We start from the raw sequence: 17,844 nt of genomic DNA, 5'->3' as shown, positions 1-17,844 counted from the left end.
GAAGCTACGTTTTCAGCGTTTTAGGAGTGCTACCAAACTGGATAAAGGAGACGGTGAAGTCCAGGTCAGTTCATTAATTTACGCCATGGGTAACGAAGCCGAACACATATTTAAATCGTTCGCCTTTGATGAGGAAGGTGACAAGAAGAGATTCGACGTTGTGTTAAGAAAATACGACGAGTACTTTTTCCCTAAACGGAATGTGATTCACGAGCGAGCCTGTTTCTATCAAAGAGTACAGCGCCCGGGTGAAAAGGCAGAAACTTTTATTAGAATTCTGTATGATTTATCGGAACATTGTGACTTCGGAGAATACAGAGATGAACACATTCGGGATCGGATAGTTGTGGGCATACTCGATAAAGAACTGTCGCGCAGGCTGCAGTTAATGTCCGACCTCACGTTAGCTCAAACTATTCAAAGCGTGCGCCAATGTGAAGAGGTAGCGCTCTAAGTTCACCAGCAGGGGGAGGCGTGCGCTGCAGTACAAGAGATAGCACAAGGGAAAGCAGCAGACAGAGGAAAACAGATGGAAACCTAAAAGAAAATTTGATAAAGAGCAAGGAGAACAAAAATGTGGGAGATGCGGGAAGATTAAACACAAGTATCAGGAAAAATGCCCAGCAATAAAATCAACATGCAATAAATGTAAAAAAGTGGGTCACTGGGAAAGAATGTGCCACAGTAAATCAGTGAAAGAAGTGACAGAAACTGTTGCACAGACTCCATATTTCCTGGGAGCTGTTACAAATCCACAAAATAATGATGAGCAATGGACTGTAAAAATTTCCATTGGAAAGACACCAGTTAAATTTAAAATTGATACTGGTGCAGATGCAAACATCATGTGTGAAGAAACATTCTGCACGCTTAATCCCAGGAGAACGCTGGAGCGGTCTAGTGTTACACTGTGTAGTCCTGGAGGACGACTTGAGTGCTTGGGGAAATTTCAAGTCAGTACCACATATAAAGGAAGTGTGTACACATTCCCAGTGTATGTTATCCATGGACAAAATGTGAACAATTTGTTAAGCCGATCCACTGCATCCTCAATGGGAGTGGTGAAACGCATTGAGGAAATTCACAATGCATTTGGTGAGCATGGAACTCTTAAAACAGAACCTGTTAAAATCCAGCTTAAGGACAATACTCAGCCATATGCGGTACACATAGCGCGCAGAGTTCCACTGCCTCTTATACAAAAAGTAAGAGAGGAGCTTCAGCGAATGGAAGAGAATGGGGTCATTGAGCCAGTGACAGACCCTACGGACTGGTGCGCACCCATGGTGCCGGTGCTTAAACAGAACGGGAGGGTTCGCATCTGTGTAGATCTGAAAAAGTTGAATGAAGCTGTAAAAAGGGAAAGATATGTTCTTCCAACTGCAGAGGAGATAATTGCAAAACTGAGTGGTGCAACAGTCTTCTCGTCTTTGGATGCTGCCTCAGGTTTTTGGCAGATACCGTTACACCCAGAAAGCAGCAAACTGACCACTTTCATAACACCGTTTGGAAGGTACTCCTTTAAACGTCTTCCTTTCGGCATCACCAGTGCCCCAGAAATATTTCAGCGGAAGATGATGGAAACTTTACAAGGGCTTGGTGGAGTATCGGTGTATATGGATGATATATTGGTGTATGGAGACGCCATGGAACAGCATGACAAACGGCTTACCAATGTATTGAAGAGAATTGAGTCTGCGGGGTTGAAGTTGAACCGTGAAAAGTGTCTGCTGAGACAACATCAGCTTCACTTCCTTGGTCACTTGATCGACAAATCAGGTGTGAGACCCGATCCTGAGAAGGTCAGAGCAATCCGTGAGCTGTCACCTCCATACAATGTTCAGGAGCCAAAACGGATACTAGGGATGTTTAATTACCTAGGCAAATACATTCCTAATTTGTCAACAGAAGGCAAACCACTGTATGACTTGTTGAGATCAACAGCTACATGGACCTGGGCCAGTCCCCAGGAGACAGCATTTCTACTTCTCCAGTTTTGAAGTTCTATGATGTGACTCTACCTACTGCTGTGTCAGCTGATGTTATAGCATAGGTGGTGTACTATTGCAACTGCATGAGAAAGACTGGAAACCGGTAGCATACTGCTCACGCAGTTTGTCTGAGGCAGAATCCAGATATGCCCAGATTGAGAAAGAATGTCTGGCGAGCGTCTGGGCTTGTGAAAAATTTGAAAAATACCTAATAGGCCTTGAAAACTTCAAGTTGGTAACAGATCACAAACCGTTAGTGCCTCTTATGAGTAAGAAGGACTTGGACAGTGTTCCATTAAGATATCAGAGACTACTTATGAGGCTAATGAGATTTAAACTGACAGCAGAATATTCTCCAGGAAACACTTTGGTGGTGGCTGATACACTATCCCGAGGCCCACTAGCATACAAGAAAAATGATCTCAATACACACACCGACGTGGAGTGTTACATTGCTAATGTTGCTGAATGCATGCCTGCAAGCCCACCAAAACTTGAAGCCATTAGGGCTGCTACAAAAGCTGACAATAACCTGCAAATTGTACTGAAGTATATCAGGTCAGGATGGCCAAAATACATAAACAACGTTCCAGTGGCAATTCAACAGTTTTTCCATTTCAAGAACGAGCTGTCTGAGCACAATGGAATACTGACAAGAGGAAGCCGTATGTTAATTCCAGATGTCCTGAGAGAAGATATCCTAAACAAGATACATGATGGACATCAAGGTCTGACAAAGTGTAGGGAGCTGGCCAGAATATCGGTGTGGTGGCCAGGCATCTCGTCAGAAATAAAACAAAAGGTTCAGTCCTGTCGAATATGCCTTGAGATGAAACAGACACAGCAAAAGGAGCCTCTCATCTCGACGCCCCTTCCAGACAGACCTTGGAAAAGGCTAGCTATTGACTTGTGTGAGTATAATAAGCACACTTACCTTGTTGTGTCAGACTATTTCTCTCGATTTCTTGAGATCCTTCACATGCCAGCAACCACTACCTCAGAAATAGTGTTAAAACTGAAGGCACTATTTGCCAGGTTTGGCTGCCCTGATGAAATAGTTTCGGACAATGGTCCTCAGTTCGTGAGTGCTGAGTTCCAGGAATTTGCAAAGGAATTTGACTTTTTGCACATCACATCCAGTCCACACCACGCTCAAGGAAATGGACATGCAGAGAGAGGGGTGCAAATTGCGAAGAAAATTCTGCAACAGAAAGATCCTCTTCTGGCTCTGATGAGTTACAGGGCCACACCTTGCATCACAACGGGGGTCAGCCCAGCTGAACTCTCTTATGGGCAGAAAGATTAAAACTACACTTCCATTGCTTGAGACACTTCTTCAGCCTCAGTGGCCAAATCTTGAAGATGTGAGGAGAAAAGATTCCATGGAAAAGCAAAAGCAAGCTTTCTACTTTAATCGTCACAATGGAGCTAGACCTTTACCATCGCTAAGGTCAGGTGATGCGGTGCTCACAAAGTTGGATCATCAAAAGACCTGGGGAACAGCCGCTGTGGTCAGAGGCGAGAGTACAACTCCTCGATCTTTTGTCATTGAGACACACCAAGGAGCAATGCTGCGACGCAACCGTCGTCACTTACAGCTCTGCCCTGCCCCAGCGGAAGGAAACCAACTTCCAGTTCAACCAGAACAAATACATGAACAGCTGCCTACGTCTACAGTGCATATGGAGACAACTTTGTCTCAGGCCCCAAAGACCCAAAAAGGACTAGTCGTGACTAGATCTGGCAGATTGAGCAGACCAGTGGACAGATTAGATTTGTAAAAAAAAAAAAAAAAAAAGATGGTGAAAGATGAAGAACAATATATTGGTTATAAGGGTTTACAGATTTAAGTAACAATGTTCTTCTATGGGGTTAGAGTAAGCAGTGAGAAAACTGGGAAATAAGGTTTTGTTGAAAGGTGTTGATAATTTATCAGTAGCCAGGAACGTTAATGTTTAATTCTGTTCTGTTAAGAAAAAAAAAAAAAGAAAAACTGAAAAGGGGAGATGTAATGAGTGTACAACTTTAAGAAAACGACTTACGTCATAACGTGCGTTGTTTGTAAGTCGGAAACACGACTAGCTGTTCTGTTCACATGTGCTATACCCGAGTGTAAATAAAGTGAGCCCAGAGCTCTGTTAAGATGAAGTGTGAGTGTTCATTCAAAATCATTACAGGCAGTTTTTGAACAAACTGAAACTGGACCATTAGTTGATTCAAGTGATAGTGATGATACTGTGACTTGGACATCAAACATGAACATGGATTATGGAAATGAAACCTTTTAGATAGATTTCTACCTGTTCGGTCACAATGATGCTCTCTTCTGGTGTTGGGATGATACCACTTTTGTTTATCCAGCAGCTGTTCATTCTAAAGGTGTCTGTTGATCATGATTATCCGGAGTATTTGCAACTGTTTGTTGATGATAGTCTGGTGGAGAAAATGGTTGTTGAAACGAACTGCTATACTTAGCAGTATCAGAGAAGTCAAAGTAAACTGTTTGCTTGCCCTAATTGTTGGCTGCCTGTTACTGCAGAAACTGCTGAACTTAGTAGGTAAACCAGTGCAAAGATGGTACTCGTCCATAAACCGGTTGTTGCAGATACCTAGTTTTGGCTAAGTTATGAGTGAGTGTGGTTTTTTTCACTTATGAGATACCTGCATTTCATGAACTACCACAACTTTGATGATGCTAATCACCCAGCACCAAAACTGTACACATTGTGGGATGTGTATCAGACAATTATCAAAAATATGCAGTAAGTGTATGTTCCCTATAGTGACATAAGTATTGAAGAAAGTCTTGTGGTTCACAAGGAAGCTGTCACAGCTTCTGTACATGTTTTCCAAGTGGGCACAATTCAGTGTCAGTTCTGCATGCTATGTGCGTGAAGCTCTGGGTACATCTGGAATTCGATACATTACCCTTTGCTTGACCAAGTTTACTGTATAATGATGGACATTTTCCAAATGTCACCTGAACTTCTTGAAATTTTACTACTAAGGAAAACTGATGCATATGGCACTGTACAACTGAACAGTCATGATATTCCTGGTGACTTTGATTGCATAAAGCTGCAGTGTGGTGCAGTAGGTGCGTGACATAAAAGCAAAATGTTTGTGATCAAATGGAAAGATAATAAATATGTCAGCCTCCTAAACCACTTATCTTATACCCTCTCATGTGCAAACAACAGAAAAAATATAAGAAAATCTTAACATCTGCTTGAACAGTGCCTATGGAACACATTTGTCTTATACAACAACAATTGCTGAAAAGGCCAGCCATAAGTCATGTAGACTTCACATGGAAGTTGGTTGAAAGTATTGTGAAGAAGCACCAGCATTCAACCTCATCTGGAATGATGGGTTGTCATAGCATAACATGTGATTCCAGAATGTCTGATTGGTCATCATTTCATTGCCCACTGCTCACTAACAGCAAGAAAGGAGAATCCTACACAAATGTGTGTTGTGTGTTGCTCAAAAAGTGATGAGTCAGGCAAGAAAGTGTGCAAAGAAATATATTACTCTTGTCCCGATTGCATGATTGAGCTAAAACTTGGATTTTGCTTCAAAACGTATCACATAAAGGACATGTACTAAGTCTGCAACAGTACGCTAGACATAACTGGCCTACTGTAATTACAGTTATTTTTTGTATGGCCTTTTTTCTGTTACATGAATTAGCATTTTTTTCTCATTGTTTTTCCATGAGAAAACGTATCACTAAGGAAATTAAAGACAAAGTTAAAAAGTGCACATTTCATAGTATTATTGATTCATCAGAACACCGAGATTGATTGAATGGTGCCTTCATTTATTTCTTTCGCAAACCCATTTACTTCAATACAGAACTTATGTGGAGATAGAGCCTTGGTAGGATTGGATACAAGGCTGGAACAAACCCTATGACACCAGTCCATCACAGGTTATTGTCACACACTCATTCTTGTCCAGTCTAAGATCATTAAAGCTGGATATCTTTGGGATGTGAGAAATAGCCAGTGCACCTGAAGAAAACCTGTCAGGATACAGGGAGAGCTGGGGTTTGAACTCAAGAAGCTGAAGCTGTGAGGTTGCAGCACTATCCACGGTACAACCATGCTGCCCATGAAAGATGCAGTTGTTTGCATTTAAAGCAGTCAGCTCTGGTGACTGAGTATGTATGTTAGGAAAAGAGTTTTGAACCCCTGCTGTAAATAAAAAAATAAAAAAATGAAAGGTTTGCTGTCTCTGCAACTGTACCCTGTGCCTTTATCCCTCTCTTGTTCTTCAGAGGATTGTGTGAAATATGTAAAAAAAAAAAATAGACAAAATTTAATAATATCTAAAAAATCATCAGATATTTATGTTTCCGTTTCATTAAAAGTTTTTTTTTTTTTTTTTAATTAAATCTTACTTGTAAAAACAAGCCATTTAATGGGCTTTAACAAGGCCACTTATTTTTTTGTGAAACTAGAAATTTTCTAGTGCTACAGTATAATGTTACAATAAATAATATTATTGATTTTATTATCATAATAAATTCCCGATGAAGACATTTGTCTCTTTTCCAGAAATTTAGCTGTCAGTGCTCACATTTATCAAGGGTGCCCAATTCACTTCTTAGGTCATTATCATTCAAATATTAAAGAGGGATGCTGAAAGATGTGGAATTTACACACTTCCTTGTGGTCTTAGTAAAATTGTTGTATATTTTATTTTTCCTAGTCATTGTATAAAGACCAGCTTCCACCAGATAATTGGTATGAACCACGTGTTTCATTGCTTCTTTGATGTGTTCTGAGTAATAGTTCTAAGTAGAACAGCAGCCCTTTGAAGTAATCTAGTGATTCTCAGACTCATTTGGTACCTGATGTAGCTGCAGGTTTTTATTCCAGCCGGCTTCTGTTTTTTAACAACTCCCAGTTTAATTTAGCAAGCTGTTATTTCTCAATTTTTATGTTTTGGGGTCAATGTACAAATTACAAAACTGGTTTGGTAAGTATTTATTAAAATGTACCAAGCATTTTTGTATGTTACATGGAGATAAGTTTAGTGTGTTTTGTGTTTAGGTCTTGTTCGTAAAATTTTCATTATCATTTTTACTCTACTTTTCTAGGTGCCCTGGTTATTTGATCCATTATTTTCTAATGACCACATTAGTGTGTCGGACACCAAAGTATTTCAGCATTCAGTGTCATTTGCTTGGGTGCCTGCTGTGCCCATTGTTAATGGTCATTACTATTATACAATTAAGGAGACAAACAACACATTTATAGGGAAAAGTATTAGGAAAACAACCAAAGAAAGTTAAGCATTTAAAGCTGTGACAAAAATACAAATATTTCTAGTTGTCTTATAAATGTAAAAATCATACTGTTGTGCTTATTTCAATGCTGAATAAGAGAAAAAATTATCCAGCTAATTAATTGAGATCAGTTAGAAGTACAATAGTTCGCTGATTGTAAAAATTGGTTGGAGTAAAAATCTGTAGCTACTTAGGGTCCATAGGACTGAGTTTGAGAATCACTGAATTAATCTAATTTTCTGCTCTTTTATTTACAGCCTGATTATTTAGATTAAATACAAAAGTAAATTCCTGACTATTAGCTCATACAGTCAATACATTTATCATCTAGGTTATAAACATCACATCAGGGATACTGTAGTTGTTGAATAAGTCAAAGTCTGGTCAGCCATGCCCATGTTTAATTAGTTTCCATAAGGACCCATATCCACAGAAACATAATGAAAGTGAATGGACCTTTAGTTAATCTAATTTTCATTTTCCTCAGATATTTATTTAAGAGTAACTGGAAATAAAGATGCTCTACTGTACTGTACTGTACTGTACTGTGAACTAGTAATCAGTTCTGTAAAAGTTTTTCTTTCTCTCTTTCCTCTTAATTTAGAGCAGGTTACATAGGCTTTCAAGATCAGTTTGTCATTACCAGCAAATATGGATTCAGAGGAGAATGAAGTTGAAAGCAGTAGTGATGCTGGACCTTTGGGCATTGAAGAGCCATCTGAGAGTGGAATTGGTATAGAGTCATCAGAAGCCATGTCTGCTGATAGCAGTGACACAGCTACCATACCAGTTACTGCATCAGACTCAGACTCACAGGTTGGGCAGAGCTCTGAGGGGATAGTGGTAAGTAAAATGCATAATTAAAATATCTAATGGGTATTTTTGTATTTTTTAATACTGTTTTTGGAGTTGTAATGTTTTTTTCTTTTTTGTACCCTTGATATTATTGTACTGTTAGTTATGTCTTTTTCTATTCTATTGATCAGTCAATATTTACGGCATGGCTTGCTGCACAAAACTTGGAGAATGATGAAACCAAGTTAATATTTATTACTTCTGTCTCTTGAACACCCTAAAGATTGCAGTCACCCAAGTGTCAACTCTTACAGACTTGTAACAGACACATTTTCTTAATGTTTGCAAATATTCCCCCAAGGAAAATACAATGTTATGGTAGCCAAAATAACCTCTACTGTTTTTACATTGAAATATCATTGTTAATGTTTATAGCGGTTTACCTATTTGTTTAAAAACCATCAAAATTAAATATGACATACAAATTCTTCTTAGTAATCTACTGTGATGCTGACTGTCCAGTGATATCTGTATTTAATGTATGACTTGTAATGCAGAGTTGTCTATATTGGTAATGTTTTGAATTGCTTAGAAATACAAAAATCTAAAGTCCTAAAAACAGGAAGAAATGAATAAAGCCAGGTTAAACTCTCAGTCACTGTTTTCATAAGTGGATTTGGGCAGGTAGCTTTACCTTTCTGTAAAATCAGTTACTCCATCTAGGGTATTGAGTAAGTTAAACCTTGGTGAAGTTTTAACATTTGAGAACTGTTGGTAGGTTTTTCTTTTGTAGTGGTATCAACAGAATGTTGTGAATCTGTGGTTGCAAACACATCAAGGAGGAAAATGGTATATTATGTTTTAAATATGTTTAACTTATGGACAATAGTAAACAGAATAATCAATATATACGATAAATATTCTATAGAAGATTAATTTTTGTTTACTGCTGCACTCTTTCAGGTTTCTTTAGGTAAAGTCTTAGTTTCAATAAGCATTTGTAACTAGCCCTTTAAGCAATTACAAAAAAAGATCATATATGCTTAGCTTCACAAGAATAAAAGAAGTTTAACAAATGAAAGGAAACCTTTCACGTTTTACACTAGTTTGGGTAAGCTAATTGCTAAACTGTAAAATTTTCTCGTCCAGATGATATTTAAATGTTACTAAGGCTTCCACTTCAGCTACATGAACTGGCAAATTGTTGTAGATTCTCATGATTGTTTTTATAAAGAAGTGCTTAATTAATTTTGTCTGTAGTTTCATTATAATTTACACAATTGTCCTCAAATAAGTTATTTAATGTTTAATTTAAAAAAAAACTTAGCTGGATCGACATTATACATACCTTTAAAAATTTTGCTGACCTGCATTGAAGTCTCCTCTGAGTATACTTTGCTTAATATTAAAGAGATTGATTTTCAACAAGAGTAATCCTGGGAAAACCTTAGCTGTTTTTCTCCACATAGCTTCTAATGCAGCAACATTGTCTTTTTTGTAGCACAGTAACCAATGACAATATTTTGTACTTTTCATTAACTGTATAATCTTTCTAAAATGTATTACAAAATACAAGTGTCTAATTAAACTTAAAAATTGTACAGATTGGCATAGTGATCCAGTGATTTGATTCAGCATTATACCCTTGGGTTCAAATGCTGTCTGTGTTCAATTTAGGTTTTCATCTGTAGATTAATCTCCCCCTGTGAAAATTTAAGCTACTTAAGGTGGTGGGAAGATGCTGTTGCTATTTCAAAATGTTTTCTAATTACTATTCACATGTGCTTATTTATAAGAACATAAAAGTTTTAACAAGGTCATTCAACCCATTTCTGTTCACCTGATGTGTCCCTAATACCAAACTTCATTTAGAATATATCCAAGTTACTACTTTGAAGTACAGTTTAATTTGTTCCATGTATCCATAGTCCTCCGTGTGAAGAAATATTTTGTAATATTTGCATTGAGTTTATATTGGTGTAAATTTCAGATGGGAGCGTGCCGTAATACGTTGCTTTGGCAAGTAAAGTACCTAAGGTATGGTATTAGCAATAATACAAAGATGATTATAAAAGGATTTAAAACATTTCAAATTATTGACAATTGTTATTGGTTAAAGTAGGATGACAGGAAGATAGATGTCTTTTTAGGTAATTTGCTGAAAAACTGTATATATTTAAATAGCATCCATTGATGACCCTCTGTTGGCATCAGCTTGTGAAAACTGTTGTCTCATCAGATGGACCTGCAAAAATATCTTCTGGTTAAAAACATTTCGGTTTTACAAGTAATGTTATCCATCTATCCATTATCAAGCTTAAATAATCCATTTATGTCTCAAAGTTTCCTTCAGCAAAGCCCCCTTTTACCAGTGTTTACCAATTTTTTTTTACAAACCTGTACATAGTACATTGAATTTCCATTTCTTTTAGTTTTACAGTAGATTGCACAAGATAGTCCTGGTATCTCCTCCATGCTCTTGAGACTATGCTGGGAGACACAAAAAACCCTTCTTGAGATGGCACATATTGCTTAAGCTTGATGTGTAGGAGGGTAAATTGAGTGTTTAAAACATAGCTTTCCAATAATTATTTCAATTTTAAATTTGTGTAATTCTTTTGTTTCTTTGTAAAGCAACTGATACCAGAGACCAGCTCCAGTACTGATATCATGGCAGTGATCCATCTCCCAGATTCCTCCTCCGTGGCACAGTCAACAAGTGTGTCTAGTGTCTCTACAGTCACACAGTCTGTTCTTGTCTCAGAGTCTCCTCAGGTTCTGGTACATTCCAGTGCAATTTGTGAAGGTACCATGATAGTATCTGACTCTACAGCCTCCACATCTACAGACTTGGGTTCTGCAATTGACAAAATCATTGAATCCACTATTGGTCCTGATCTTATAAGTGGTAAGGACCATCTTTTTCTGGTGTTTCATGTAAAGCTAGATAAGCTATTTTAAGGCCATTCACAATAAGATCTTGCCAGAGTGCCTTTAGAATAAATTGGTTAATGAGCATGCCACAAGACAGGTAATCAAATATATGGAGATAGATATAAAATTTAATGAGCTACTTGTAGTACCCAACCAAAAATCAGGTATGATTCTTTAAAGTTTTGCAGTTAGATCTGGTCAGCTCTTATTGTGGAGGCCTTGCTCCAAATGTTTTTTGTATTGACGTTTGTGTTGTCAAAGTCACCCTGAATTTTTTAACACAGATCTCCTCAGAAAAGATGGCATGATGAGAGTATAAGACTAAAACTTTATTTAAATTCAACTCTAGGGTGCATTGCTGTGACCAGTGCTGAGGATGGGTCTCCTGAAACTAACCAGTATCTAATTTTGCAGGGTCCAGATGATGGTAAGTCTTTTTTTATTTTTTTTTTTAATCTGGAAACAGTTATTTTGAATGTTTACTGAAGGACTGATGGCAGTTTTTTAGAATTTAAATCAACTTCATAATACAAATAAATATTGTTCATATGTAGTATAGCTGAGCTGTAATGTCAATATTAATGTACAAGAAGGATTAATGAATATTATGTCCACCTGATTATTTAATGTAAACCACAAACTTGTAGTCAAACTAATACAAAAGAGAGAGAACCAAAGCTTGAATAGCCAAATTATGTATAGTGTCAAACAGAAGTTCACCTCTTTCTATTTATGTTCATTTTAGTTCTGTTCAAACAGAGTAAAACACAAACAACTCCATCTATCATCAAATGAATGTCTTGCAAGCAGCTTTGCGAGGTAGTCCACCTCAGGTTTAATAGAAATGTTAACAGAAAAATTTCCTGTTGAAGTTTAGCCAAGCTAATCAATACAATATGAGACAATTATCAGGCTCTATATGACAATTACAAGTAAAGGAAGTCTGTAAGGTGTCTTTATTATTATTATTATTATTTTGGAACAAGTACTGCTGTTCCTTTCTTTTTGAGACTGACAAGCTTTTTGTCTAACTCTGTAAACAGTATAAGATTCATTGAACATTCATTTAATAATAATAATAATTCTTTGCATTTATATAGCGCTTTTCTTACATTTCACTTTCAGGTGCTCCAATTGTTTCACAGATGTCATCAACTGGACTCTCAAGTCGTATTTCTATAGAGGCTCTGGGTGAAGGCCCTACTTCTACATGCCTTGACCAGTCAGAGTTAGGTGAACATCGAGTTCATTCTTTTAGGCTTTCGGATCAAGAAGTCATACATCCAGACCAACCTGACCAACCTGAGAATTCAGGGTACCAGGAACATGAGGAGCACATGGAACACCCAGACCAGACCCAACAGTCTCACTGTGTTGAGTGCAGTGAGGTACTTCCAGACCAGCCTCAACACTCCCAGTATGTTGAGTGCAGTGAAGGACATCCAGATCAACCCCAGCATTCACAATATGTGGAGTGTAGTGGGGACCATCCAGATCAGCCTCAACATTCTGAATATGTGGAGTGTAGTGGGGACCAACCAGATCAACCCCAGAATTCTCAGTATGTGGAGTGTAGTGGAGATCACCCTGATCAGCCTCAACACTCCCAGTACATAGAGTGCAGTGATGAACACCCAGATCAGCCCCAGCATTCATTATACATAGAGTGCAATGAAGTACATCCAGATCAACCCCAGCACTCCCAATATGTTGACTATAGTGGGCAGCACCCAGATCAGACACAGCATTCCCAATATGTTGAGTGTAGTGGGATACATCCTGATCAACCCCAGGGCTCTTGCTACTTGGGATGTTCTGAAGATGGTCCAGACCAGCCACTGCATTCCAGATATAGCAGTCAAGCAGATATGTCAGAAGATCATCCAAATTCAGATTATTTAGAGCCCGATGAGCCTCGTCAATCTAGATCCCCAGATGGTGGGGAGTCTGACCGGACCAACAACTTACAAAACAGTTCCATGGATCTGGCTAACCTGGAAGAAATGATGGAAGTGGTAGTGGTTCAGCAGTTCAAGTGCAAAATGTGCCCTTATAAGAGTGTTTCCAAGGATACGCTCATTAGACACATGAGAGATCGCCACTTCAGAAACACTGGTATGTAGCATGTGTCAGACATTGTATGTTAGGGAGGTATATTCAAGGTGTCATGTTTTCTGATATGCATATTATAAAGTTGGTAATGAAATTTTAATTTGTCTTCTAAAGTTGGCTCTCTAGTGTGGGAATATGGTAAAAGATTAAATGCCGTTTGTTTTCAGAAACATTTGAATGCTCCAAAAACTAGGACATATTTGCATAACAGTACAATAAGGTACAGATGTTTTAAAATCCTCACAAAGGCAATTTATGAGAGAAAGCTGGAAAGAGTCATTTTTGGTTATTTAGGGGTAAAAGTTATTATAAATACCTAAACTGATGGAGATTACTTGAATATCTCTGTACTAGTTGTGTTACCCATCTAAGATGGGTTGAAATCTTAGCGATCAAAGTAGACCTCAGCATTATCATTTGCAGTGCACCACGCGATGCATATGTCTCTGTTATATGCCATTTGGTATGGGATTCGTAAAAGCAGTGTTAATGTTTGTGATGCGTCATCTTTTGGAATCACAGTGATATAGCAGTTGGACAGACACATAGACACTTATTCTTTTATTAAGGTGGAACTATCTATGAGGGATAGGCAGATCAATATCACAGTAATCGATACTTAGATTCTCAAACTGTACTCTTTTGGTGTTGAGTACCATTAAAAAAATATTGATTACTATTTTTTTTTTTCTGAAAGATATGGTGGCAAGATTCTTGCAAGTGCATAGAATATACTAATGCACTTTCCGCTTTCACTTACTGAAATGAGCAGACTTGCAGTGTGATGTAAGAATGCAATAAAGCCCTGCCACTTGTTCAAGCACAGACTGTGTATGACAATGGAAGACTAAAAGCATAGAGTTGTATGCTGCTACCTTTTACATATAGAAAATAATACAACCTCCCAATGCAATATTTGTGAGAAGAAGGAACAGTACAGTGGCAAAACAGCCCATTTGAATATTTAAAAAGCACACATTCTGACCATCGTTTTTAAAACATCAAAAGATGCAAATCTAAAGTTTGGAGATTTAGCCATAATCAGTGCCAGTTCAAGGATGTTGCAGGAGAGTTGTCAAAGAAGCACGAGACATTATCCAGGTAATTGCTACTAGCAGGTTTGCATAGATGGGGATTTAGTGAAGACATTTTAGATGAGTTTAAAATTGAGCTATTTACCACTTATTAATACTTATGAAATGTTAAGCCAATCGGCATAATGGAGGACACATAATAGTGTAAGGCATCACTGTCAGACCATTTTGTCACAGGTTGTGTCTGTTTTGTTTTTTTCTGCAAATTAAACGAAGGGTACAATTTAACCAATGTACATAAATAAGAATGTTAAATAGTCTTAACACTATGCAAAATGCTTATTATCTATGCCTAATTTGAAGATGAAAACTTTCACTGAAAGTTGTTTTTATTTCAGCAAAATAAGTGCCCAAGTATTTATAAATAAAAATAGTAATTATTTTACAAGTTTAGTGGTTTTAAAAGTACTTTAATTGCATTAGTAACAGAATCTAGTGTAATAAAATATAATTTTTCTACTTAATTTTGTATTGTTAAAATCGTCACCTCCCACAGTCCAAAGACACGCATTTTAGGTGGATTGGCAATGTTAAATTGACCCCTGATATGTGTGTGTGTGTGTGTGTTTTTTCTCCCTGTGATGGGCTCTCACCCTGTCCAGGGATTGTTCCAGCCTTACACCCACAGAGGCAAAGTAGGATTAGGCGTAAAAATGTCAACGTTATTTTTTCTAAATACAACTTTAAAACTTTACTAAATGTAAAGTAATATGACAAAATCTTTCTCTACAAAACAGAAGGGCAGAATATAATAAAAAAGGAAAATGTAGGAATATTATTTTTTTGTAAATGTTAATGTTCTAAGGGGATCGATCTAAGTTCTTTGGTGAAGTGATTGCCTGTTTTACTGCACATGTATTAAACAAAGAAGAAAATCTTTATGAAAACATAACAGTTCATATTATCTTTATTACATTTGTATGTTCATTTTGGGCAGCATAGTGGTGCAGTGGTAATGCTGCTGTCTCACAGTAATAAGATAGAGGTTTGTGACCCACATCCTCCCTGATTGGTGTTTGCATGTTTTCCTTGTGTCTGCATAAGTTTCCTCCTACAGTTCAAAGTCATGCAGGTTAGTTGAACTGGTAAAGCTAAATTGGCCTTGGATTGTGTTTGGTGTGTTTGCCCTGCATCGGATGGGTGCCTTTTCCAGGGTTTGCTCCTGCCTTGTGCCCTATGGCAGCTGGGATAGACTCTGGCACCCAAAAGCAACCCTGGTCTATAGCAAGTGGGTTCATTCTTTTAATATATACTGTATTTTGTAATAAATTTCTTATGGTGACTTTGATACTGTGTCATGATATTAGTTTGCTTAAATACAGAGTGACCCATTGATACTAGCAATTCTAAAACACAATCATTTAAAAACAAATTACTATGCTCTGTAAAAAAAAATACTCCGTATCAGTATTGATACTTGAAGTCTGACACATAAAATAGTATCAGTTTCAAAAATAGTGATATCTCCTGTCTGTCTGTCTACATTATGACATAAACTATTTTGACAAGGTTACTTATATTTCTGGATGCCTGATTGACAGAATGCTAACCACTGATGTGAAGTTCTGTGTGAAGTTCTGAATAGAATTGTGCATTATTTCATATTTTCTGTAAATTGTAATTAAGTTCAGCAGAAGTGTGTCAAGAAACACTACTGAGTCTCCTTTATACCAACTGCAATGTTGTCTTTTTATAATACCTCAGTGTGACTATGACTATTATTTTTATCTTTTAGCCAAGTCAGAGGTTTTCTTTCATATTTGGTATGCATTTGAATTGGGTTATTGTTGTTGTTTGTTATAATACCGTCTTTTTCCGAAAATAAGACATCCCCCAAAAATAAGCCCTATCGAGATTTTCGGAACTTTTTGTAATATAAGCCCTCCCCCGAAAATAAGCCCTAGTTAAAATAATGTGAAAAAAAGAATTCGTTAAAAAATGCTGTTGATGTATTAAGTATGTTTAGCTTCCCTAATACTCGTATTTCAGAGAAATGTTTGAAATAAAATATTCCGAGAAATTCATTGTTTACCTCTACAGTTCGTTTCAAATTAATTCTTGGAATTTATCTTAAAAATACAACATAAGGCAGCATGAATACATAAATATTGTGTCCGCTCTGCTCTGCTGTGTTGTACTGCGTCGCGCGTATCGCAGAGTATGGTCGAATGAGGTGGGGAGGGGGTGGAGGGGGGCATGCATATGCGGAATGCGACGGAACGCAAGGCAGCAGTCTACATTGAGCGACAGTGCAGATACAACGTTTGTTCATTTCAGTCTTGTAAGTCTGATTATTTCCTCATACGTCATTTTATTTTTTATAAAGTGAATAATTTTTAACCGCAGTTAAAATGAGTACAGACACTTGACATTGCAATAAACAAGCCATTCAAGGATCATTTGCGGATGGAAATCAATGAATATATTGAAAACAGAATGGTGAGAAATCATCGAGGTAATTTTGTAAAACCAGGCTTACAGGAAGTTGTGAATTGGGTACAAAATTCATGGGACAAAATAACTGATAGTTGTGTTTCCAATGCACTACGAACAGGCTACTTAGACAAGAAGTATTCATTTAACGATAGCTATATTGCAAGACATGAGAGATTCGGGCCAATGATTCAACAGGAAATGGATTTGGAGGAAAATCAGAACAGAATTCAGAATTTGATTTATGACGATGTTCCAGAAGAAGATGACATGACTGTAATTGAATAAATTTTAATTTCTGTATTCTGTGTAAAATAAATAAATATTAAATACAAATATATAAATATACTTTTATTTTTGTCCTCCCCCGAAAATAAGCCCTAGTGCGTATTTTGGACCAAAAAAGAAAGTAAGACAGTGTCTTATTTTCGGAAAAAGACGGTATTTGTTTATTTGATGTATTTATTTATTGAGCTTCTGTAAATAGCTAAATTCCCCCATGGGACGAATAAAGTGTGTGCTATCTCTTGATTTGAATAGAGATTTTTTACAGGTATTTTTGAAATGTACAGGTAACACAGGTTTATTTTCTCCAGTATCTGTGCCAGCTGAAGTTTTGTTTTCCTCTCGTCACAAGAGATTTGAGCATAGCACATATTTTCAGATTGGCCATTGACTTTTGCTACTATAACCATTGAAGACTTTATCTTTCTGTTGTAATTTGTCTTCTATTATTTGCACAAAAAAGAGTTATGTATAAAAATGAGTATATAAATGTCATTGTCTCTTTCTTGTTCCTTACATCTGGTAAACATTGGTTATTTTTTTCTTTTCTTTCTCCTGTGACCTGAGCTTAGAGGAGGCTTTCAATTTCCCATTGTGTCATAAAAGAAGTTGCAAATATGTTGGTGTCTTCTTTAATACCACCAAAAAAGTAGCAAATATATGGGGCAGATGAACCTATTACACCCCTTCTGGGACAAATATAGTTACTTAATGCTGTCAGATGTGATGCATGAGTTTTATGGCAACATAACTGAAAAAAAATATTGAAGCAGATGGTATATTTAGGAGGAGTGTTTGTATTTTACTGTATTTGTAGACATTGAAATAATTCAGAGAAAATTGTGGTTGAAGATACAGGTAGTGTAGTGGTGCTGTACTATAGATAGGATTGTCATCTGAGAGA

The 17,844-nt window shown here is 37.1% G+C and overlaps 1 protein-coding gene across 3 annotated transcripts in view; it reads left to right on the top strand.

Moving 5' to 3' along the window:
* znf335 (zinc finger protein 335) overlaps positions 1-17,844 on the top strand; it is a 102,864-nt gene that overhangs the window by 1,164 nt on the left and 83,856 nt on the right. For 2 of the 3 annotated variants that reach the window (XM_051932830.1, XM_051932828.1), the window contains exons 2-5: positions 7,897-8,130; positions 10,717-10,990; positions 11,366-11,443; positions 12,142-13,131. In XM_051932830.1, the coding sequence (XP_051788790.1) occupies positions 7,939-8,130; positions 10,717-10,990; positions 11,366-11,443; positions 12,142-13,131 (1,534 nt within the window). In that variant the 5' untranslated portion in view covers positions 7,897-7,938. Of the gene's footprint in view, positions 1-7,891; positions 8,131-10,716; positions 10,991-11,365; positions 11,444-12,141; positions 13,132-17,844 lie in introns of all 3 variants that reach the window. The other variant, XM_051932829.1, reaches the window with a different exon arrangement.

This window comes from Erpetoichthys calabaricus, chromosome 10, assembly GCF_900747795.2.
Source record: "Erpetoichthys calabaricus chromosome 10, fErpCal1.3, whole genome shotgun sequence".
Lineage (NCBI taxonomy): Eukaryota > Metazoa > Chordata > Cladistia > Polypteriformes > Polypteridae > Erpetoichthys > Erpetoichthys calabaricus.
Note: the sequence above shows the minus strand (reverse complement) of the source record. Positions and strands in the feature narration are given on the sequence as shown.